Source organism: Stenella coeruleoalba (genome assembly GCF_951394435.1).
Source record: "Stenella coeruleoalba genome assembly, chromosome: 13".
Taxonomy (NCBI): Eukaryota; Metazoa; Chordata; class Mammalia; order Artiodactyla; family Delphinidae; genus Stenella; species Stenella coeruleoalba.
In genome coordinates, this window is record NC_137159.1 from 10,231,278 (window position 1) to 10,256,602 (window position 25,325).

Sequence of the window (25,325 nt, forward strand, 5' to 3'; positions counted from 1 at the left end):
AAAGCGCCCACCGTACACTGGTTCCAGTGCCAGTGGTGAGGTGCAGGTGCTGTCCTGGACGTGCCACCATATATGCTCCTCCTCCAGCCGGAAGCATGGGTCCAGAACCAAGGGAAGCACCAGCCCCCAACCACATACTTGCAGCATTTTGGCTTCTCATCTCCAATACTTTGGGCTCTGGATAAGAGATTTTAGATCCCTAAAGAAGAATGCTGGGACTTCCCTGGCGGTCCAGTGGTTAAGACTCTGCACTCCCAATGCAGGTGGCGGGGGTTCGATCCCTGGTCAGGAAACTAAGATCCCGCGTGCCGCACAGCGCAGCCAAAAAAAAAAAAAGAAGAAGAAGAAGAAGAAGAAGAAGGCTTCCCCAAAGGGGAGACACCAGTGCATCTGCTGAACTGGAAGCTGAGACCGTCACCTGGCCATCTGGGGCTCCCACACCACTCAGGCCAGCTGACGTGAAAGGGCGCTGGCTGGGATGAATAATGCCGGTTATCCAGGGGAGAAGGTGTTACCCCTACATGGGGTGGAGGATGGGAACTACGTCTCAGACCTAGTGAACTCACCACGCAACCTATTCATATTGCCAAATACAGGGATCAACGTGAGTGGGGGTGGGGTGGAGTTAGAGGTAGGATGACCGAGGGCTCAGATCGCTCAAGAATGAGAGCTTGGATCACACCACCGTGGGTTGGTTCTTAGCTGAGGGCCCTGCGGTGGATTAAAATGGCCACAGATTTCATACTGCAATTCCACGGAAAGCTAGTCTATTTCCCCTCTGCTAGACTAAGCCTATGATTGTTTTGACCAATAGCATGCAGCAGAAGTGATGCTGTGTGAGTTCTAGAGCCTCGGCCTCAAGAACTCTCTGCCTAAAAAAAAAAAAAAAGAACTCTCCGCCTTACTTATTGGAACACCCTTTCCTGGAAGTCAGCCATCTTGTACCTGAGTCCACCATGCTGTGAGGATGCTCAAGCAGCCACGTGGAGAAAGACAGGCACTGAGGCACCAGACGTGCGGGTGGAACCTTCCTGAACCTCCCAGCCCAGCCCAGTCACCAGCTAAGCAAAGGCAAGTGAGTAATCACAACTGATGCCATGTGGAGTAGAGGTACCATCCGGGGGGAAGGTAGGGGGGCCCGCCCAATGCCTGACCCACAGAATCGGGAGGAAAAAAATGGTGGTTGTTTTAAGCCACTACATTTGGGAGTATTTTGTTAGGTAACAAAAGGTAACTGAAGCATCTCTCCTTCACACTGGGGGGCTGAACTCTCCAGAGAAATCCTCTTCACAAATCATCTTCCCTCCAGGCTCTAACCATTCAACTTTCTATACTTTTGATAAGGGTAAAAGCTTCAAAAGCCATATACAGTTTTCAGATAAATCCTTGAAAATTTGCACCTGATCTGGCATCTCACTTTGAAACATGATGTTGAGTATACCTTGGTGCTTCAAACACATTAAAATTCTGTTAGGGACTTCCCTGCTGGTCCAGTGGTAAAGAATCTGCCTTCCAATGCAGGGGACGTGGGTTCGATCCCTGGTCAGGGAGCTAAGATCCCATGTGCCTCGGGGCAACTAAGCCCACGCGCCACAAGCGCCTCAAGGAGAGAGCTCGCGTGCCGCAAACTACAGAGCCCACGTGCCACAACTAGAGAGAGAAAACGCTCATGCCACACCTAGAGAGAAGCCCAAGCACCACAACGGAAGATCCCACATGCCTCAACGGAGATTCCGCCTGCTGCAACTAAGACCCAAGATAGCCAAATAAATAATTTTTTTAATTAAAAAAAATTCTGTTAGTATATAGTTATATATCCTTATGTATTATAGACTAGCTAATTTACCTCATCCCCGTACCTTTCCACTACCACTCTTTTTTTTTTAACATACTTATTGGAGTATAATTGCTTTACAACGTTGTGTTAGTTTCTGCTGTATAACAAAGTGAGTCAGCTATATGCATACATATATCCCCATATCCCCTCCCTCTTGCGTCTCCCTCCCTCCCACCCTCCCTACCCCACCCCTCTAGGGGGTCACAAAGCACCGAGCTGATCTCCCTGTGCTATGCCGCTGCTTCCCACTAGCTACCTATTTCACATTTGGTATCTACGACTACTCTTTTATCATGCGTGCTGGTGCTGGTGGTGGTGACTTTATGATTTTACATGGGGGTGACAAACCCCAGGAGAAACGAGTACCTCCCGGAGATGCATGCGGTGGCTGAGAATCTGGGTCTGCACTTTGGGGGAAGGGGCAGGAATGTGTCCCTTTGCGTGGGGAATGGGCTGGGACATGGGGTGTTTCCCATAGCGGCAGGCAGGGCCCTTGCCTTGTCACATCCAGGCCTCCTTCTCTGGCCCTGTAGCGTTTCTGCAGACTTCCCAGCAGCCGAGGGTAAGTGCCTCTCTGCTTAAACCAGCCAACCTGGACTCAGGCGTCTGCCACAAAGACCCCAGCTTACTCTGTGGGTGATAGTATTATTCCAGGCTTACAGTTAAAGGCACCCAGTCCCACTGTCCTCGCGCGAGCCAGACTTGAGAAGCACGTCTGTCCGGTTGGTGGCTCAGCCGCGCCCCTGGAGAGGGGGCCTGACATTCTCATAGGAGGGACTTCCGGTGCCGGGGAGATGAGCAGAGCAGCTCAGAGTGCCAGCCCCTGGGTCACTGAGGATGGCCTCCCAGCGTTGGGGAGGGATGCACTTCTGGGGCCGCGCCAACGGCTCTGAGCGGCCCGGTCCCGGGACCACCCATCTTAAAGGCCATCGCAGCTGACTGGCTCCCGACCCCATGTTGGGGCTTTTACAGTCCAGGGGTGACCCCCAGGGTGCAGCAGCAGCAGCTGGCCTGGCCCCCTGTCCTCGTGCCACCTGGTCCCTGAGTCCCACCCACTCCTTGCCGAGTCGCCGAGGCTCAGGCCACCCTCGTGTTCCACTGGGCCACGCTCCTTGGGTCCTGCTCTAAGATGTCCCAGAAATCTGTGGTTCAGGCCGTCTCTGCTGAATGGAAACCACCCCTACCGCCAACAAGGGTGCAGTGTCCCGGCCACCTGCCCACCTTCTGCAGGCGCCAGCCCAGGACACCCAGCTGGGCCAGGCTGAGCGCGGGGACAGAGCTACACCGAATGGCACGATTGGCCTCTGCACCCAGAGCCCCGGGAGGCTCCTGAAGGAGCAGAGGCACCTCGTCTGCACACGGCTGATCATTTCACGAGCACACGGAGCCCTTGGTGTGAGCAAGGTGTCCTCAAGGGATGTGATGGGACGGCAGAGCCGAGGCCCAGGAGCGATGCTCAGTGGAGAGACGGGTGCACTGGGGTCCCGGCTCCTTGCCTGGGAGGGTGGCTGCTGCCTCCGCAGACCCCGAGCCCCGCCTTCCCGCAGCTCCCGAGAGAAAAGTCAGGGAAGACACACATGAGAGTGGGCGCCCGGCCCGCAGCATATGGAAGACACTCCAGGTCAGAGACCTCGCTCAGCCCCTGACCCGTGGGACCCGCTGACTCGTGTGACCTTCTTGAGAGTCGGTCTGTTCACTTTTAGTAAAACAGAGTGACCCTCCGTGCCAGCCTCACACAACTAAGGATTGCGTTTTGTGTGTTCCACATGGCCTGGCAGGGTGCCTGGTAAACATGTCACCAGGGGAATGGGCAGGGCTGGGCAGAGCCCTTGGTGGTGTCCTGGGCCCTGTACCCCTTCCCCACCCCCACTGCTGCATGGCCGTGACCAGCCATTCAGCAAAGGCTTCCACACGGCTCTAGAAGGAGCTGACGGGAACAGACGCTGCCCATCGAGCTAAAGGTGGGACCCGTGGGCGTGGTCCCCTCGGCCCCGTTTCCTCTCGTTGCGACCCCAGACACACCCAGCCTGCCCCCCGGGCTTGCTCTTCCCCGTGTCCACGCACACTCAGGTGTGCAAAAGGCTCAGCGAGGGGGGCACACCACACCCCAGCCCCATTCTGAAGACCGCCGTGTGCCAGATGTTTCTGCTGGAAGTTGGAAGCTGGAGCCAGGGCTCAGCAGGAGAGAGGCCTGGGAGTGGGGTGGGTGCTAGATGCCGAGGACCGGGGAGGGAGAGACAGACACCGGGGTCACGGAAGGGCTGCAAGCTCCACGGGGGGAAAAGGAGGAGCCTGAGCTGCTGCCAAGAAGACCCTGGAGATGCAGGCCAGTAAGAACCTGAGCCTCGAATGAACGGAGAAGGATGCGATGTACACACATATGCAATGGAATACTACTCAGCCACGAAAAAGAACGAAATAGTGCCATTTGCAGCAACATGGATGGACCTGGAGATCATCGTACGAAGTGAAGTAAGTCAGACAAAGAAAAATACCATGTGATATCACTTACACGTGGAATCTAAAATACGACACAAATGAACTTATCTACAAAACAGAAAGAGAATCACAGGCATAGAGAACAGACTTGCGGTTGCCGAGGGGCGAGGTGGGGTGGAGGAGGGAGGGATTGGGAGTTTGGGATTAGCAGATGGAAACTAGTATATATAGAATGGATAAACAAGGTCCTACTGTAGAGCACAGGGAACTCCTGTGATAAAACATAATGGAAAGAATGTGAAAAAGAATATATATATGTATAACTGAGTCACTTTGCTGTACAGCAGAAAGTAACACAACATGGTAAGTCAACTACACTTCAATAGAACTGGTGGTGGTGTGATGAACTGGGCGATTGGGATTGACATGTATACACTGATGCGTATAAAACTGATGACTAATAAGAACCTGCTGTATAAAAATAAATAAGTAAATAAATAAAATAAAATTCTTCAGATAGTAAATCTAAAAAAAATAAAAAGAATCTGGGCCTCCAGCGAGGCGAGGCTGGGCCCATCAGAGCAGACCCGAGCCCGTCGGGCGCACAAGGCCGGCCACACGAGGGCGCCACGGCTCACCTCTGCTCCCTGTTCCTACCCTCATGGAAAACAATTGCTTTTACTCTGCTGCAGAAAAACAGCCCTGTGAAGATGTGAGCTTCCCAGTTAAGCTGTTTGTATGAAACTGTAGTAACCTCACGTTTCTGCATCGTCCCAAGAAGCTGGAGAGAGAGAGCGCACATGGACCCCACGTGTATTCACAGGTCCCAGGGCCTCCCTGGAGGCTGCTCTGGGTAACCGAACGGTCAGAAAAGGGTGACGAAGCAGCACAGGTAGCAGGGGCTCAGGGAAGCAGAAGGGAGGGGACTGGAGTCATGCTGGGAGCACCCTAGAGTGGGTGTGCAGGTAAAGGACAGGGGCCTGGCCTGCACACACTGCTGGCCCCACCCCATCAAGCCTGGGAGGCTGGGGCCATGAGTATACCCATTCTCCAGGCAAGGGGACTGAGGATCCCTGGAAAACAGTGTCTGAGACAACGAACAAGACACAGCTGTCAGGATCCAAGTCTTCACCTTCTCCTTAAAGTCAAAGAGGCAGCGTCTCATGCACGCCTATGTGTGTGGTCGCAGGAGTGTGCATGGTGTGTGTGGCGTGCACGCCTGTGTGTGTGCACCCACATGTGCTTGGTGGGTGTGCACAGGTGTGCGTGGGTGGTATGTGCACACTTGGTGGGTGTGCACAAGTGTGAGTGTGTGGTATGTGTGTGAGAGTATACGGGTTGCATGAGGTCCCCCTGCATCTCTTACTGCATCACAGACACCAAATACCACCAACAGCGAGTGCCGGCCATCCATTCCTGCCACAAACTCCCAGAATGCAGCACGAGGTAAAGAGCCAGCCCCAGCCCCTGGGCTGCACTGGGCAGGACCGAGGGGGCGCTGAAGCCCGGGCCTTCTCCTCCCCAGGCCCCTGCACGTGTTTGCACCCTGCAGGTGAGTATCAGCCCGCCTTTACACAGAGGACTTAGAAAGGAAGACTGTGTCACCCAAGGTCACTCGGCCAGCGAGGCTCTGAAGCCCCGCTCCATCCTCCCAGCTGGGAAAATTCCAGCATGGTCCTATCGATCTGTCCCCACCTCCCTGGGTCCTGCCTTGGGGTCAGCACCCTGCACCCGGCGGGAGCAGGCACCGATGAATGGGAACAGGCGTGAATGAATAGAAACACGTCCCCGCAGAGGCAGAGGTGGTGTGGCCCAGGCTGGGGTCCCAGGGTAGGTCTCTGCGCTCAGAACAGACCCCCACCTTCTTCCCAGCCAGCCCAACCCCTACCTGATCCCTGCGGGGCTGTGCTGGACAGGATCCACTTCACCAGGCAGCACCGCATCAGGGCCTGGCGGGTGAGCCTCGGCCGCTGCCACTTGACGCCGTCCTTGCTCAGCGGTGTGCGCCCGGGGTCCCCCAGGAGACTGCCGTCTGACACCTTCATCACCTCCTGCAGCAGGAACAGGCAGAGTGGCCCTGAGCCCTTGCTCCCCAAGGGGACCTCAGATCATCCCCAGGGCAGCCCTGAGGCCGTCCTTCACTCCACCCAGGGTCTTGCCTTTCAGGGATGCATGCCAGGAGCCCGCAGGCCCGCTGCTGCCCCCGCCCCTGGTCATCTCCTGCCCGGTCTCTTAGCAGCCCCACTCTCTCTCCAAGAGCCCTTGGTCACTGCGTGGCGAGGCCACCTTGCAGGCACAGACAGTGTCCGCTGGAAAAAGCTGCGCCAGTGACCCAAGCTGGAGGAGTGGGTTGAGAAGGACATTAAAGGCCACCGTGGGGCTCTGTGCACACTGTGCTCCCACACACGCTCCCCACCAGCCACACCAGGCTGCTCTGTGAACACACCCCTTCCACACTCGAGCCCTGCTCATGCTTTAAGATCCCGCTAGCAAGTCACCTCCCCCATGAAGCCCCCCTGGCTTCTAAAGCTGAGGGAGTTGGGTCTGTCCCTGCACCGATAGTTCCACAACAGCATGGACTGTGCAGTGGGAATTTGCTGGAAGAACTCCCGATTGAAGGCAGGGTCTATGGGCAGGGGTTCCCCCACTGGGCACCCTGGTCTGTTACGTGATGGGGTCCCTGGAAGGAGGGAGGTGAGGGTCCAGACTTACTCATCAACACCCCCGACCCTGGCACGGCCCTGGCTGTCAGAGCCAGACAGTCCCTTAGAGATCACAGCCCAAACCCCTCACTGACTAAAGCCCAGAGAGGGGAGCAGATCTGCACAGGGTCACACAGCAAAGCTGGCCTCCTCACTTCACGCCAGAGCCCTCGATCTTTCTTCACCTTGAGGCAAACTGAGGCCGCGTCAAAGGCCCAAGGACCTCCCCAGGAGGGGGCACATGGATGCAACCCACGACGTACTCTGTGCAACCATCTGAAGAAACGACTCAAACAGCTGATGGGGGAGGGATTCCCTGGTGGTCCAGTGGTTAAGACTTCGCCTAATGCAGAGGGTGCAGGTTCGATCCCTGGTCCCCTGGCCGGGGAACTAAGATCCCTCATGCCTCACAGCCAAAAAGCCAAAACATAAAACAGAAGCAATATTGTAACAAACTCAATAAAGACTTAAGAAAACCCCCCAAAAAACAAAACTGACGGGTAGAATCTTGGAGGAGGGAGCTGTGGGTGGGATGTTAAGATGCTGGGCTGTGAGGGTGGCTGGGGAAAGGACAGCCCGGGGTCACAGTGGAGGCCCGGAGTGGTGAGATTTGTTTTCCTACATCAATATTTTGAGCACCCTCACCTGGCCTGCCAGTGGCCCACCATCCTCAGTGCCCAGGCTGGCAGCAGGATGGCCCTCTGGGCATCTGTTGAGTCTGGTTTGCTGCCCTTGTGCCATGCCTCCTGCTTGGGGCGGCAGTGCCATAGGTGTGGCCTGGCCCGTTGGGTCCCTGCCGCAGGTAGCCCCAGGTTCATGGTACCCGGGATGCGCGGTCTGAGCTCCAGACGTGGGAGGAAGCAGCGCACCCCCGTGGGTACCAGTTCTGAGTGGGTGGGTTGACTGGCCAGGACAATGGCCACTGGGGTGACGGGTTGGTGATGTTCCTCCAGGGTTGTGGGGTTTCACGTGTGCTACATTTGTACAGTTCTGAAGAGTATACGGGTGTCCGAAATAAATCACAAACAGATGTACATTCGAGCAAGTTCTGAAGATGCAGAGACCCCAGCGCAGCCCCTGCCTCGGTCAGGTTCTCAGGTACAAGGAGCAGAGAGACGGACCCAGGCTGATGGTAACTGGAAAGGAATCAGCAGTGGGGAGCCCAGGCCAGTCCTCCCCGGGAAGGACAGAGAGCCAGGCTTGGAAGACAGACCAGACCAAGAAGGAAGCTGCTGGATAGCCAGACCTCAGCCACGGTCACCCAGGGGACAGCAAGGGCACCTCCGCTGCTGCTGAATAACACGACCCTGGGGCTGGCACTGCCATCCCAGGGGCACTGGGCCTGGGACCCCCCACTGGTGTGATGGCCCTGCTGCCCCTGGAACCTGGAGGCTGCTGGGGGAGTCTCGGTTGAGGCACTAGCTCCAGTTTCAAGGTCAAGAGCAGAAGGGTCAGATTGTCCCAGCCCAGGTCATATGCCTAATCCCTGGCTGCAAGGAGAGCTGGGAAAGCAAGCTTCTGGCCTTTTAGGATCTTTCATGCCCTCTAGGGAGGCTTTCCTGAACTTGAGGAATAAGAAAAACCCTACAAATATCCCCTAAATTGTGGAGTTTGTGCGAATGCCCAGGTGAGGGGAGGCTGGTGCATTGCCTCCTGCAGGCTCTGGTTAGGAGGGAGAACCCTCCAGGTGCTGAGTTGGCTCACGACCCCATGAGGCCCGTCCACATTTGGGGCTGGGCGGTTGGCCTCCTGGTCAGCTTTCGGAGAAGTGGCCGTCCAGACAGGACAACATCCAAACCCCTTATCCTGACTTTCAGGAGCGTCCCAGCCAGGTCCCAGCTGCCGGCTTTCCCTCCTGTAGTCATCACCCCCCCAAGCCACCTCCCCAAGACACACCCTCGGCGGCACCCACCACATTCCTCCTCTTCTCCAAGGCTCAGCCTGCCAATGGGGGGCAGTTAGTGGTGCCCGGAGCCGCAGTTAGGGTGGGCACTCACCATCCCAATGGGGCAGAAAGAGGGGGTGAGCGGGGGTGGCCAGGGGCCCCAGGGTGCCAGGGATGCTGAGGGAGGCACCCTATACACACGCACGCACATCCACACACACGCATGCACACCCACACACATGCATGTGCACACACGCACACGCATCCACACACGCACATGCACACACACCCATCCACACACACATGAACGCACATCCACACACATGCACACACACCCATACACACGCACACGTGCACACAGGCACTGCCCAGGCTGTCAGAGAGACAGACCTTCTCCATTATTAATGATCTGCTTCAGGAGAGAAACGGCCTCGATGAATAAAGTCTTTCTTTCGGTCCAGGAGGCGGGTAGGGGGAAGTCGGGCAGCTGGTGCTTCATTATTTCCTGAGTTCTTTGCTGTAGGCTCTGCATATGGGCTTAGGAGAGAACATCAGAGGGAGAAACTGATGCCCTCAGCATCTCAGGCAGGAGCTGTCTGTAGGGACCCCACCCCCCATCTCAGGACGGCGCTGGCGCTGCTGGCAGGGGCCGCCCTGGGCACTCTGTCTTACAGCCAGGTCTGAGCTGATGTGGGGAGACCCAGCCGGTGGCCCGGGGTTCTGTCCTCCTGGGACGGCTGGGAGGGCCCACAAGGCGGGGCTGAGAGCCCCCCTCACGCATGTCTATTCTGGGCCTTAAGGTCACCTCGTTGTCATGACAACCCCCAGGAGGTTGGCAACGCCATGCCCAATTTAAAGATGAGGAAACTAAGTCTCAGAGAAGCTTGGGGGCACGCCAGGGCCACACTGCACTCATGGCCTCCTGGTTCCAAAGTTCAGGCAGTCCTGACCAGGCTGTGCTGCTTAACTTCCCTGGGCCAGGCCCCCGACAGGCCTTGGAAGATGGCGAGGGGCTCCCAAGCCCCCCAACCATGTCAGAGTAATGGTTTACTAATGTCCCAGGCTAAGGAGTACCTCTCCTGGTGGAGAGGGTTGGACGACGGTGGAGGAGCCCTGGGCCATGTCCTCCAGCTGGCTGAGGGCCAGGACCCCGCTGTGAGGCCCACAGGCGGGGCCTGGGATGGCCTCCCACTTGAAATGGGTGCGGGCGTCCTGACAGCGAGGAGAGGAAGGGCCCACAGTGGCTGGGCACGAGCAGGGCCACACAAATGCCAGGAGAGGCTCAGAAGGTGGGGGAGGGAGGAGGCCGGGGGAGTGACCACCGGCTCATCCTCGTGACTAGCTGACACTCGTCTGTCTGAGGGAGGGTCTGCCGGGGCTGGCAGGGAACGTTAATGGCCACTCCAGACTCCCTCCTGCTGAATAGGGGGGCTCTCGGGCATCGACGGAGGGAGCCCCGCAAGGTGACACCACCTCACTCCCTGACGCTTCTGTGCAGGGAGGTGACAGAGTTGACGAGGCCTGGGCTGGTGAGGAGACTGCAGCACAAATTAAATCCCTGGCCAGCCCGCTTTGAGGCCCCAGTGGCTTCTGCTGCATGTCAGTAAAACCCAGGGCCTGTGCGGACCTGCAAACCCCTCAGTCAATCCCACCTGACCCTGTGAGTCCATCTCGCCTCCACTGCCCGCCTCATCTGTTCCGCGCGTGCCCCCACATGCCCGGCTTGAGCACCTCACAGCTTTGCACCTGCTGCTCCTCCGCCACACACTCCCCCCGCCTCCGGCCCCTGCACACGCCTTCCGCCCTGCACACTCCTCCCCACCCCCTGCACACTCCTCCCCCCTCCCCCTATCCACTCCTCCCCCTCCCCTGTCCACTCCTCCCCCCTCCCTCTATCCACTCCTTCCCCCTTCCCTGCACACTGCTCCCTTCTTCCCTGCACACTCCTGTACATTCTCCCTGTCAGGCCTCAGTCAGACCAGGTGATGGGAGACCGCTCCCTCTAGGCTGCCATTCACCATCCATATCAACAGCTGCTGTGCTTCCCAGCACACTGCTTTTGAACCTACCCTATTTATTTGTTTTCCGAGGTGCATTTCTTTCTTTCTCCTGGAATGTCAGCTCTGAGAGCTGGCCCTGGCCTGCTGTGTGCGCTGCTCTTCCGCATCACAGAGCCCGACACCCAAGAGACCCTCACGTCCAAAACTCAACAGTAAAAGAACAAAGCATCCAGTTAGAAAATGGGCAAAAGACAGCCCCAGGCATTTCACCGAGGAAGACGTGCAGGTGGCAAATAAGCCCATGCAGAGTTGTTCCACATCATTAGCCATCAGGGAAATGCAACTAAAACCATAAGGAGATACCACTCGGACCATGGGAACGGCTAAAATCTCAAAAGCTCACATACTATGTGATTCTATTTATACACTTCAAAAGAACATTCTAGAAATGGAACCGATCAGTGGGCCAGGGGTTCAGGATGGGGGGAGACGTGGAAGGGGGGAGGTGGGTGTGGCTATAAAAGGGCAACACGAGGGGTCCTCGTGGTGATGGAACTGTTCTGTGTCGTGACTGTGGTGGTGGAAACACAAACCGACATGTGATAAAAGTAAACAGCACTACGCACACACACACAGAGTGCATGTGTTATAAAACGGGGTAAAGGGTATTTAGGGGCTGTTTTATTTCTTACAACTGCAAGTGAGTCTACAATGATCTCAATAAATTTTCCATTAAAAAAATACTCTCGTACATAGAAAAAAAAAGAATACTTAAAAAATACAAACACACACAAAATCTTCAATAAATACCCTAAAATGCCCCGGTGAAAGCCCCCTAATGCTCTCCCCATAATTTGCCTCAGACCTTCTCCCCGCCTGCTCTTACTGATGCATTTTAACAGCGGATGGAGCCATCCCTCCATCCTCCACGGGCCTCAGGGGACGGTCAGAGCCGGGTGGCAGAGACCAGTGAAGCCAGAAGATCTGGGTCCTGAGGTCGCACAGCGTCCCCAGCAGTACATCTGGCCGTGTAAGCATTGTGGGCCAGGTCCCAGAAATGGCCCTAGGCTGGCCCCGGGGACCTGCAGTCTCCTCGGAGGCTTACAAGGTCCCCTCAGGGCAGGGGCTGCAGGTGGTCTGAGCCGTTTCCGGCCACTCACCCCAGACTTGCAGCTCCTGCCCGGCTAGTGGGGTCCAAGGGCAGGTCTCAGCTTCCTTCCAAGTCCCCGGGTCTGTGGGGAGCACAGGAGGGACAGAAAGGGCACTGCACTGGCGATGCACCTACTTTCCTGCAGGTTCTGAGCTGGGTGCTTTATTTAACGCTCACACCAATCTTTCAAGGTTCCGTAGGCCCTCCTGCAAATTGCCCAGCTGAAGCCCAGATCCTGTAATAGGACTTTCTCACACCCTCTCACCAAGCTCACCACGTTACCCGTGGTGCGTGTTCTCTCTCGGCCAAGGGCAACAAGGAGTCAACCAACTAGTTCACCTTCAGGTGTGTCCTGCTGGGCTTTGGCTGGAGCGGGTGGAGCATCTGGGAGAATCTTGTGCCTGGTACAGGGGATGACTTAGACCCTGGGTGCCCGCAGCATCCCTCTAGCTCCAGCTCTGAGACTCAGCAGCCCACATAGTGGGGGAGGGTGGGAGGGGCTGGAATTTAATGCTGTTGTTTTGTTTTCATGGCGTTGTTATGGTTACCGCAGCCACTGCTACTAGCTCTCCTTTTACGATAATGATTTACAGATTCCCTTTTTTTTTTTTTTTTTTTTGCGGTACGTGGGCCTCTCACTGTTGTGGCCTCTCCCGTTATGGAGCACAGGCTCCGGACGCGCAGGCTCAGGGGCCATGGCTCACGGGCCCAGCCGCTCCGCGGCATGTGGGATCTTCCCGGACCGGGGCACGAACCCGCATCCCCTGTATCGGCAGGCGGACTCTCAACCACTGCTCCACCAGGGAAGCCCCTACAGATTCCCTTTTAAATGAACTTACTGAAATTTAAAATGTGAGTTAATTTAAAGGAAAAATAAGAAAAAATAGCACAGGTTGTGGCAGATAAAACCAAATGGGTGAAGGCAGAGTACAGACAGCTAGGACATTTGGAGTCTGGTCACGGACTGAGGTGTCCCGCTCAGTGACCACTCCCTGCATGTGACTACGGAACATTTGAAATGGGGTTAGTCCAAGTGGAGATGTACCATCAGTGCAAATACACACTGGGTTTCAAATCCTTCTTAGTAGAACGTAAAATAGCTCATTAATAATTTTTATATTGATTACACGTTGAAATAATATTTACATTGGGTTAAATAAAATATATTATTAAAAATCTTTTTTTTTAACTTTCTTTAATGTGTCTGCCGGACCATTTCAAATGATACCTGTGCCTTGTAATGCATTTCTATTGGCCAGCACTGTTCTAGATGGTGCTCAGACCTGCCAGTTGGGGGGTTTGGGGCAGCCTCCCGCTGCCAGGGCACACCCTGACCCCAGCTCCCCTTTCCCACCCAAGTCCAGGCTAGCGTCAGTCACCTTCAGAAAGGTGGTCTGGTGGAGTGTGGAGGAGAACTGGGGGACAATGAGGTAAGTGGCTAACTTGGGGGGCTGCCCAAGTTGGGGGACTACGGTGGGGGGGTTGAGCCAGGCGCAGGTGGTGGGATGGGTGGTGGAAATATCAGTGTGATGAGTATTTAGGATCTGCTGTAGGTGTAGGTAGTGATGGAGGGGTCAAGGTGACCCCTCAGTAACTGTGACATTGTCACCATGGAGATGGGTACCGGAAGCAGAACAAGCCCTCATGCCTTCCAGCTCCCCACACATGTGGTCCAGATTCTCCACGAGGACGCTCCATTCTCAACCATCATCTGAGAGTTTTCACCACCCCATAGAAAGAGGTCAGGTCATTTTAAACAAACCACGGGCACCTGGACCGAGACATCCCACCTGGTGGCTCCTCACCCCCAACAGGCTCCCAGAAACGCCAGTGGTCCACAGGGTGACTGACCCTGCTCACTGCCCCATGCCCAGCGTGCACAGCTCCGTCCTGTGGAAGCCCATCTGGTCAGGCCGCTAGGGGCACTCCAAGGCCAGACCACTGAGCAGCTGGCTCAGTTTCTGTGGTTCCCGTCAGCTGGGCTCCGGAGAACCCCCAAAGAGCATCTCAGAGAAGGCTCGGCAGAGGTGCCCTGTGGGCACGTGGCAGCCTTTGGGGCGAGAACACCCAGGCTCCCTTCCTCAGAGGTAATGTTACTGAGTCAATGCATATGCAAAAGGCACAGCTAACTTCTCCCAAATGTTTACAGGCATTTATGCGTGAGACACAGCACGAACGGTTTCATAAGAGCCACCAGGACCCACCGGATGCTGGTTCAGAAGACACACTTAGCTGAGGAGGGGGAATTTCAAGCCGGTTGATGTTATTTCAGTCAGTACAGTGGGAAGAGGTCTGTGGTCAGCCAGACAGGGACTGGATTCCTGGACCCTCACCTCCTGGCTGGGCCACCTTGGACAGAGTACTTGACCACCCTGATCCTCAGTTTGCTCATCTGTAAAATGGGGATAATAACAAGGCTTCACGGGACTATGGAGAAGGTTAAACGAGGTGACATATACAACCCCCCCCCCCAAGCAGGAGTGATTAGCATTATTCTTCACCCTTCTGATGCTCAGCGCAAGGGGCAGGGCCAAGCCCAGGGCCCAGTGACATCAGTGGGGACGCCCAACTCGCTCCGCTCAGCTGGCTGCACTTCAGAATCCCCTGGGAGACTTCCCCATCTCTGCCTGCCCGGGGGCTGCGTTATGGGGGCAGCCCATAATGTGGGGCCCGTGCTGCTCTATTTTTATAAGGCTCCTCAGCCAATCTGAAAGTGCAGCTAAGGTCTAGAGGGCTTATTCCACCGGCTAGGAAACTCTGGGCCTTGTCTGCGGGAGGAAGGAGTCTGGGGTTCGCACTCTCCCTCCTTCCCGGGGCGGGGCTGGGGCTGCCTCGAGGCCAGAGCCTGGGCCAGCGGGGACGTGCAGCCCTGCTGAGCTGCGGGGCCGCCTGGCGCCCTGACCCCGTCCATGGGTGCTCCTTCAGGCAAGCTCACTGAGCGCCCACTCATCTTGGCGTGCTCTATTTCCAGCACTTGGGACAGATGGCAGGAAGTGGCAATGGGCGTTGTGTCGTGCGGGCCCCGAGGATTTGGGATAGGGAGGCTTCGGGGAGCCTCGATTCTCCTCCCACCCCTGAGCACCAACAGGTAGGGGCCAGGCGGCCTGCCTCCTGAGCGGGGAGCTGAGATTGTCATGAGTCCCTGAAGAACACAGGCATGCGCGCGCGCGCGCGCGCGCGCACACACACACACACACACACACACACACACACACACACACACACACACGCCTGGGTGCCGCCCCTCCCAGAGCACTGGAGCAGGGGAGGGGAAGACTGGGTTGTCCCTGCCCTGCCTCTAATGCTGCCACCTCGGCCAGGACACTAGCTCTTCACGTGCCTCTTGCTGCCCAGGCAATGAGGGTTTCTCATCAATCCAGGGGTGGACTCCGAGCTACTCACTGACAACATTCTCCCATGGGAGTGCCCTTCCCAGGCTCTACCCAGTAATCCCCAAATGATGACACTGGCACTCCCACCATTTACGGAGCTCTTGCGATGCGCCAGGGGCTGTGCTAAGCGGGCTGGTGTGGGATCTTATTTATCTAGGAGGTCGATGATATTTCCTCCAGGAAAACGAGGAGACCATGGAACAGAGGAGCTAAATAACTTGTCTGAGGACACACAGCCAGGGCATGAGGGGGCTGGGACTGAGCCCAGATCTGCTGATGCAGAGCTGGGCTAACAGCTGTCGAGGTGCAGCTGTGTGTCTCCGCAACCACGTTCGCTCCTGGCCGGGCTCCTCAATTACAAATAGCGGAGGTGGGCCTCGTGACAGGCCAGGAGGCATCACAGCATCCTGGAGCTTTTGGTGGTGGCCCCCCCACCTCCACACCCAGCCCCCACTGCTCAGCACAGGGGGTCTGGCAGAGGCTATGAGCGCACCTGAGGCTCAGATGGGGAGACTGAGGCCCAGGGAGGGGATGGACCCTGCCCGAGCTCACGGAGTCACTTGGGCAGAGTTGGGGCTAGAATGTGGCTCTCTGGGCTCACTGCCCAGAGTGCCCATCTTGAGGGAGGATTTCTTTTTGGCCTCACCCCACAGCATGAGGGATCTTAGTTCCCCAGCCAGAGATCGAACCCACGCCCCCTGCAATGGAAGCGTGGAGTCTTAACCACTGGACCACCAGGGAAGTCCCAAGAGAGGACCTTAAAACAGGGCCAGGCATAGCACCAGCAGTCGGGACTCGGATTTATCCCTTGCCTGCCCCGGAGGCATGTGCTGGAAGCAGGGGAGGACAGGGGCCGGCCGCAGAGCTGGAGATGAGGCCGGCTAAGGCCAGCAGCTGCTCTGCCTAGCTGAGCACGGCACAGGCGCGGGCCAGCCTGATGGAGGGCAGGGCTGGGCAGAGACTTCAGGCAACAGATCAGAGCGGGGAGGCTGGGCCAACCGGGAGATGGGACAGGCCCCTCTCAGCTGTCCTGCCCAGCTCAGCTCAGCAATGCCCCTCCAACTCTGGCGCCTGCAGGTCCCCTTGGTTCTCTCCCCGTCACATGGCCGCTCTGTGGCGCTCTAGGATGTGGGCTGATCACAGCTGACAGATGCACCCGTTCCAGGGAAACATCAAGCTGGGGATGGGGAGATGGGGAGGGCGACACAGTGACTCACTCCACACTGCACCCTCCTTTCTGCTCTGTCTCCTTCTGGCCCGGGGCTGGAGGACCAGCAAAGGAAGACTTGCCAAGTTCTTTCCCTTCTCCTTTCTTTGCCTTGGAAACCAAGGTTGCCCCTCTTCCTCACAGAGGCCACATTCAGGGCTCTGCAGCGCTCCTGGCCATCACCAGAGATGCCTTGGGGTGGGGCGGGAGAGTAGATGGGCCCCAAGCCAGCCCGAGGTGGCAAAGCAACTCCCTCTCTTGCAGAAGATTTTGATGAGAAAAGGGCTCCTGATTTCGAAACGCCGGGGTCCTTTCCTTTGCAGCTCTGGATCTGCAGCCCAGACAAGGGGCTGTGGCTGGCTCAAGGTCACATGGCTAATCGGGAGACGTGGCCAGGGGCGGGATCTGACTTACGTGCACTCTCTAAAGGATTCGGAGGGTGCAACAGGCCACAACTCCATGGAGCCAGCCCCCACAGGGATGGGGCACCTCCTCAGCTGCCTGGTCACAGGCACACCCCTCTCTCCCTGTAGCCTTCTCCCATGACCTCCCCAACCATCCCCCCAAGCCCCAGGCAACTGAGCTTTAGAGCAAGACAGAGCAGGGTTCAAATCCCAGCTGTAACACTTTATAGCTTGCAATCATGGGTGGGCCTCAGTTTCCTCATCTGTAAAGAGAGTGCAATACCAAGAGCGACCTCGGGGCTGCCTGGGGGTCCAGGGGAATAATGCAGGTGCAGAGCCTGCTGGAAAGACCATGGAGGGAGGAGTGGCCACCTAAGGGCTCCTGCCCTTCAGCCCTGACCTTGTCCCAGGCTCCACCTCGAGAAGAGTCAGAGCCACCACACCCCCCAGTACAGTTCAGGGCTCTGATTACTTTGGAAATAGGGGAGAAGATTAGGGTCCACCTCCCACAAATGCCCCACAAGAAGGCAGGAACCGGAGCAGGTAGCGGGTCCCGATGGACATGCCGGGTCATGAAGACATCACTCCCTGAAGACCCAGGAGCAGAGCCTGCAGTTCTCTTTGCTCCTTTCTCCTAAGAGTTCACAGAGCTCAAGTCCTGGTGCTGGGCTGGACGAGCCCCCACCCCCACCCCCCGTCCCCACCGCACTGGAGCCTCGTGTCTGTGAAAGGGGAAGTGGCAGTGCCTGCCCTCCCAGGACATTGTGAGGATCCACAAATGACAGTGACAGGCACTGAGGGTGGATGAGTCAGGCAACTCCCAGCCTGTGCTCTGAACTGTAGTCCCTGTTGCCACTAGAGGGGAAGGTGATTTTCATAATCCTTCTGCTGACCTTGGTGAGGGACCCAATGGTGGCTTCCCTCAGACCACTGTCCCTGCCTGGCCCAGCACCAGAAGGTGAGGGACCCACTCCAGCCTCTGGCCAGCCTAGCTGCAAGAGGAGGAGGATTGTCCCATGCCTGGTGGACAGAGTGGGCCGTGTGCACACCTGCGTGCAGCCTGACTCTGTGGAAATCCCCACCTCTGTGTGCACGCAGGCTGTGCAGAACAGGCAGCTGTGGGCACAGTCACAGGGCGTGGCTGTGCATTGCATGTTCATACTGACGACCCTGCATGCATGTGACCTGTGCCAGCTGTGGCACATGCGTGCAGTGAGCACATGGCATGTGAGCGTGCGTGCCACAAGGTGCTAAGTTTCTCTACTTCTGCCCTGTCTGCCTGAAGGTTGTGGGAGAGACTTAAGGTGCCTGGAGAGAAAATACCTTCTCAACATGCCCTGTCGCCAGCCTCGAAGGGTTTCCTGTCAGCACTTCTGCCAATCCTCCTGGCACCCCTGAGCAAGGGAGCAGACAGAGCAGGGGTGGCCTGGGGCTCTGGGGTAGTATGGCCTGGAATCAGCAGCCACAAGACCCCATGGGTGACAGAGAGGCAGGAATCCATCTCTGGGGGGGATGGGGTGGAGTTGGGGGAGACTGCCAGATGCCAGCCCAGTATCCATTCTTCCTTACCCATAAAACCCTGATTTTAGTCGAGATTTATTTTTGCCCTTCTTTCTACTTCCTGCTGCTTGTATGTGCTGGCTGGAGCTCCAGCAGCCATTTTGGACCTTAACGTAGCCTCAAGAATAGAAGCCAGTGAGACAGATGGAGCCTAGTCCCTGCTGACCGTAGGGCTTCCGTGCCAGCCTTCTATTGCCTCCCTCCGGACTTCTGCATGAGAGATAAGTGCAAGCAACCTTGCTCAGACCACTGTTATCTGTTCTGTTACGATCAGCCAGATCTAATCCTGGTCTTTCTTCTTCCCTCCAAAGCAAGACTGTCCCAAACACGTGGGGAGCTGGCCAGGCATCAGGACAGATGTTCTGAGTGTTAACTATTCTGGGGGTTAGCGTATTTTCCTTTCCCTCTTTATTCTTCATTTAATTATCCTTCATCCTTCCCAACACCTCGCTACCATCTCTTGAACTTTGTTCCAGGCATTTTCCTTGCACTCTCTGTCTCCAACCTCCCAAGAGCCCCACAGAGTAGGAACTAATCACAGTCGTCCTTGTCAGGGGTCTCCTAGCCCTTTAGGAAGTGGCTACTCATTAATTACTTGGATAATTAGACGATGCACTCACTGACCAGCCTTCGAGCGTAAGACACGGCCTCCCAGCACTCAGCCTTCCCCCAACGCAAAAGGCCATGGACCCAGGCTCAGGGTCAGCACTCCCAGGGACTTAACTGAACCAGGTGGCTGACCCCAAGCTCCTCCTCCGTCCAGCTTCAGTTCCACAAATACCTAAAGCCCCTGCCGTCCAAACGGGGCAGCCTCCCAGCCAGGACACCCCAACACTTACTTTCCCAAAAGCGACCCTACAGGAGACAGCAGGGGCTGGGGTCAAAGGTGGAGGCACAGCAAGGCTCCCCGGTCCGGGGCAACCCCCAGAAGCTCCCGCTCTCCACCCGCGCCGGCGCCTACCTTGGCCCGCTGCATCCTGGGCACCGGAGGAAACTGTTGCCGGCTTCCCCACTGCGCAGCCGAAGAGAACAGGACTGCCGGGCCCGGCTGGCAGCTGCCTCATGTTTGCTGGGACCCAGACGTAATTGTTACCGGCGGCTCCGCGCCCGCCCCCTGTCCACCCGCCCTCCCTGCGCGCTTCTACCCTAAGCTCCGCCCCTTCTGCTCTGTCTCCTCCCCCGCTCAACCTCCCACCGTGTGTGTCTCTCCCTCTCCCTCTCGCATCTTTTCCGTCTCTCTCCCAGCCTCTCCGTCCTATTCTCTGGGTATAAACCACTCCTAACCCTGCCCTCTCAGCCTGTCGCCAGGGGTCTCTCTCTCTCTGTGTCCCCCTCCCCCGCCCCGTCTGTCTGTAGCACACACTCTGCTCCCCAACCTTGGAGCGGGGAGAGGTGGGGGGTTGCCGAGAGCCTGGGCTGGGGGCAGGGAGCTCCGGCACAAGTTCCTGTCCCAGCACGGGGAGGCGTGGCAGTGGAGCGCGCAGAGGCCAGCCCTCCCCTCCTTGCTGTCCCCTCTCTCATCCTACTGGTTTCTATGGACACCAGGTGGAGTGACCCCCCCCCCATGACCTCGGGCCATTGCAGTCAAGGTGGGCTGTGGAGGGGGATCTCCCTGGTGTCCCTCCAGCCACCCTGCAGATGACCCCTGGGCACCCCTGGCATCTGGAGCATCCTCCTGATGGGGACATCGCTCTGGGCACTGGGCCCTCAATGGCCCCACTGATGGGGGCTCACCACCCAGAGATGGTGATGGCTACCAGGGCCACGTCACGTGGGTCACAGGCAGGGGTCCTTCAACTAGTTTCACGGGTGCCCCACGCTTACTCATCTCCTTTCACCGCACGCGGGGCCTTGCCGTCGGGGAGCCCTCTCCAAACCTGAGCTCCTTATACACTCCAGGGAGCCTGGTGTCTGTTCCCATCGTCTGTGTCTCGCGTTGGGACCACATCAGGGCAGCTGAGGGACCTGACCAGACCTCCTGGGGCTTGTGGTGGTGGAGGAAAGGGGTGAGGGCCCCTGAGCATCCTGGGGAGGGGGGACCCTGGCTGCCCCTCAGGAGGGCAGACTCCTGGGCATTTGCTCAGCCCCCAGGGAAACCACCCAGGAGCCAGGTGCCTGAAACCTCAGGCAAGTTTCTCTTTTCTACACCCTGAGGAAGGAGCCAGCCTGTGCCACTGGTTCCCCTGGAAACAGAGCCCTGAGACACCCCCTCTTCTGGGCACACAAGAGCACTTGCACGTCCTTCTCTTTTTTTGTTTTTGGGTGTTTTTTTTTTTTTGAGCCAGCCAATCAGCTCCAACTTTCAGATCGTGGGAGGAAGAAAATAGTCTGGAGCTGTTTGCCCATGGAGGGAGGACGACTATTTCTAGACAGGAGGCAGCCCGTGTGTCTGGCCCCGCTGGACTTCCAGGACCGCCTGGGCCTCGTGCCAGGCAGGAACTCAGCAGACCCTGGCCCCCCTTCCGCCGCCCATGGCTGTGCCCTGGAAGAGGTGAGGGCGGCTGCAGGGTCAGGCTCAGAGGCTGAGCTCCTTGAGAGCCTGGGGGCCTTTTCACCTGGCGACCTTGGCTCTGCACAAGCAGGGGTTCCCTGAACATGTTGAGTCCTCACAGTGGCCTTGGCAGGGAAGTGCCATTATCTCTGCAGATGATGAAAGTGACACCCAGAAAAGTTAAAGGATTTGCCCAAGGTCATGGGCTAGAAAGTGACAAAGCTGGTGCAAAAAGCCTGTTCCTTTCACCCCTAAGTGAACACGTGGCTAAGACCCGCCAAACCTCCCACGCTCCAGACATCAACTTGGACACTTGCCAGTCGTGCTGTCCAGGACAGGCCTGGCCTTAGGTATGGCCTGGCACTCAGAGGTGGAACCAGAGAAGGCCCCTCCCCCCAGGTTTGGCGTCAGGACTGAACTTCTGCTACCCAGAGACGCTTTCTTCTGAATTAACAAGCTAATGAGCTTCCAACTACAAGAAAACAGGGCAGCCGCCCACCCCCGCCAGGCCCCCATGCCCTTGGGCCTGGGGTACCTCCCACTTCAGCTGCCACCAAGGGGGTGCACCTCATAAAACACCCATGGGGGGGTGCCCCGCCGTGATCTGTGCCCCCCATCCTCCCTCCTCCCCCAGCGCCCTCGGGGGCTTTTCTAGAGCGCTTCCAGCTGGTCCCACACAGGCCTGTGGGGAATGCAGGGATGAGAAAGGGCCGGAGAGCGTGGAGGTCAAGGACACCCCAGAGCAGGGCTCCCCACGTGGGCCTCAGCGGGCCCGACAGTGGTGTGGGCACGTGGGCAGCGGCTAACTCTCCCTGAGAATGTCTGGGAGTTTCCGGAGATTCTTTGGCAGTGCACCAGACCCGAAAAAGATCAAGGAAGGCTCCAGGACGACCTTGCCTTGCCGGCCACGAACTCCAGCCTGATAGGCTTCAGCTGTGGTTTTCCTCACACTGCAGAGTGGCGAGCCCGAGGATGCGGGAGTGTGGAAGGGGGAAGGAGGGGCTCATTTCAAGCCTGGAGGAAGGTTGAGTAGCTTGCATTTGAGAAGAGGCAGTGGCAGGCCATCTGAGCTGGCTCAGAGCCTCACTCTAATCCCATCTTGGTGAGGGGCTCACACCACCCCTACCCACAAGCCTTGGGGGTCTTCCGGACCTTCCTCAATTGTTACACACAATCCTCTCCACTCCAGGCCCAGGTTCAAACCCCTCCTCCTCAGTACCCCAAACCTGGCCCCATGGAGTCCCCAGTCTGTATGTTTCTTCCAGACCCTTTCGGGCCCTGGTTCTGCCTTCCCCTGGCTGAGGGGCACAGAGAGGCAGACACACAGACAGAGACAGACAGAAAGATGTTCAATACAGTTTCAGGGTTTGGGCCCTTGCTCCACCAAGAGCCCCTGCCTGTGAGGAAGGCCCCCTCTGGGTGGAGGTGGGTCTCACCAGGCATGTGGAAACCCCTCCCCACAGGAGTTCAAGAAACGTCTGTTGCCCCACAACAGTGCTTCCCTGGACACCACAGCACTCCGGTGTCACCATGAGCTGGCACAGCTGTGGAACTGGAAAGCCACCGAACGCAGCCTTATTTGCGTCTTCCACTGGCCCTGGAAACCTCTTCCGCTGCCCGCCGCCCGGCGGCTGGATGGAAACCCAGCAGACCCGGGATGCCGCTGGTAGGGAGATACGGCGGTTCACTACACCTCACACAACAGTCTCAGCTGGGGTCCGGGCCCTGCTCAAGGCCAGGCCTCCTGCTGCACAGCCCAGGCCTCCGCCCAGCTCAGGTGGGCTGGGGCCTCCCACTGGAGCTGTCCTGAACGTCACTCTGGGTTTGGCAGAGGTTGGAAACTATACCTCTCCCTCCTGCAGGCGCCTCCATGTGTCCTCAGAGCCTGGCCACCACTGGGCACCTCTGCAGCTTCCCCCTGACCAGGGTACTTCACGTAGGTCTCAGGGGTGCCAAGGAGCCCCAGCCCGCCAGGCAGCTCCATCTCCGCACAGCTGAGGCTTGTCCACCCCCCCAGGCAGCCTCCAGCTGACCCTCCCTCCCACGAGGCTCTTGTCTGGCCCAGCAGCCTTCTTCCTGGCTCTGCCGGCAAAGCAGCCAGCCTGTCTCTTGTGCTTTAGACCTCGCAGGTGGGGCTGGGACCCGTCCGCTGGATTTCTCAAACTGCAGGGACACCTGGAAGGCTCTGAAGCCTTTCTTTAAAGCCCCTTCCTTCTGGCTTGATGCGAAGGGAGGGTCCCCCACCCCTCCCCTTGGGCTCATCTCACCTCCCCCAAATCTCTCCCCCAGCCCCAAAGCCTGACTCCTGGGTACCGTCAGTATGGTGAGGGCTCGGGCTGCTGAACTTGTGCATTGCTGCTGGGCAGAAGTCAGGGGCCGGGTGGGCTCATCTCTGTGCACACCCTGCCTTCCCCTCCCCCGGTGCTGCAGTGCGGTTTGTAAGATGGGTAACTGCTAACTGCTCCGGGGGTGACACAGCCGTGAAGTGCAAGGAAGGATTAGGGGCCATGGAGAAGAGGCTTCATTCCAGCATTCCTGGGGTGTGGCCCAGGCTGGCCACCAGACTCCTGGTTCAGTCCCTGCATTCAGGTCTGGAGAGACAGGGCACGAGGAGCTCCGAGCACAGGCCCTGGGTCCAGGAGGGTAGGAGGGACACTGGCCTTGACCACCCGGAGGATTCAGGTATCCCCTGAATTATAAAGTGCTACCATTATCAGTTGATTCTTTGGGGTAAGTTGCGCCCTTTCTCCTCAGCCCGCATCCAGTCCTGTGCCTTAGTTTTCTCAACCATAAATAGGTAAATAACGTGTCTATCTCGTAGCTAATACATGTGTGTGCTCAACACACTTCCCGATTTATACTCAGAGCTCAATAAGTGAAACTGTTTGCCCCTCAGGGAGCCTAGGCAGGCCCCTAACCGCATGGCCCTTCCTTTGCACACCTGGAGCCAGACAGAACTACACTGGCCAGCCACCTGGGACCTGACACCCTGGCCCACGTAGCATTTCTCTGGCAGAATCTGCCACTCATTGCTTATGGCCTTTGCTCTGGGATGGCCAGGCTGGCAGAACTCCCAGGGCCTCCAATCTGTCATCCCTCCTGCTACAGGGACAGCAAGGACACTTGGATCACATCTCCTGGGAGACGGAGCCTCCCTCCCACACACCCACAGGGAACGCGGCTGACAGCGTGCCCAGGAGGAAACCTCCAGAGCCACCAGACCAGGGTCAGGGCATCTGAATCAAGGCCTGGCGGGGCTTCAACTTACGGGACCTTGAATCAGCCACAGAGCTTCTCAGAGCTTCATCTGCTCAACCGTGAAACAAGGATGACGATCCCCACCTGCTTCAGGGAGTGTCCTAAGAACAGATGAGACTGTGACCTCGAAGGGGCTTTGTTTCACACATAACGTAGGGTGAGCATTGTAGGATCCCAGCATTTTAAAACTGGGAAAATATGTAATATATTTCTCTCTGTGGCTATTTCTGTCTGTCACCTGCTGAGTGCCACCCCACCCCCAGGTTACCAGAGCCCACAGTGATGCTCTGAACTGAGCTCCTTTGAAAAGTCCCTGTGCAATGCCCTAGGCCAAGGTTTCTGGATACTAAATTCAATGAGTGGCAGCCTTTCCCAATTCACAGGGGGAAGCTCAGTTAATTTTTTAGGACTATTAACTTCTGATCATGCTGGACTAGGTAATTTGGACTAAATTCCCAACTGAGGACAACGAAAAGCTGCTCAAAAAATATATTTTTTAAAGTTTGATTCAGGGGTATCAGGGAGCAAACAAGGCAGTAAAAAAATCACAGGGCCAAGTTCTGGGAAAAGAAGGAAACCCAGAGATGTGTGCTGGCAGCTGGGGTTACGTTCTCCCTAGGGGGTCTGCTGAGCCCAGAAGATACTGCAAAGGTGCGAGCAGAGCTGTTAACAGCCTCTGGGACTAAGGAGGTCAAAACCAGGCGCACCAAGAGCAGGGGGTACCCGGCAAATCTTTCATGCTTTGGGTTGGGACCCCAGAGGGTTTCATCCCCAGAATATGAATGAACTAGAAATAGACAAGTGCTCCAAGGGACTGCAAATCATCTCAGTCCCTGAAAGTAAAGTAAAACAACCTGGTTTGCAGGATCCCAAGGCATCTGCCCGAGGTAAACATAATCCTCACGGAGCAAGATAATTTCATCCTGTGCCTCAAATTATTTCTACAGGTTTTCATATAAAATGTGTGGCACTTGGGCTTCCCTGGTGGCGCAGTGGTTGA

General features: G+C 57.1%; 1 protein-coding gene across 1 annotated transcript in view; it reads right to left on the bottom strand.

Moving 5' to 3' along the window:
* Positions 1-19,640, bottom strand: part of KCNIP3 (potassium voltage-gated channel interacting protein 3) — a gene marked incomplete at its 5' end in the record, with an annotated part of 90,208 nt that extends 70,568 nt beyond the window's left edge. The window contains 3 exon segments of the mRNA XM_079940427.1: positions 6,165-6,327; positions 19,538-19,621; positions 19,623-19,640. Of these exon segments, the coding sequence (XP_079796553.1) occupies positions 6,165-6,327; positions 19,538-19,621; positions 19,623-19,640 (265 nt within the window).
* Positions 19,641-25,325: the final 5,685 nt, after the last annotated feature.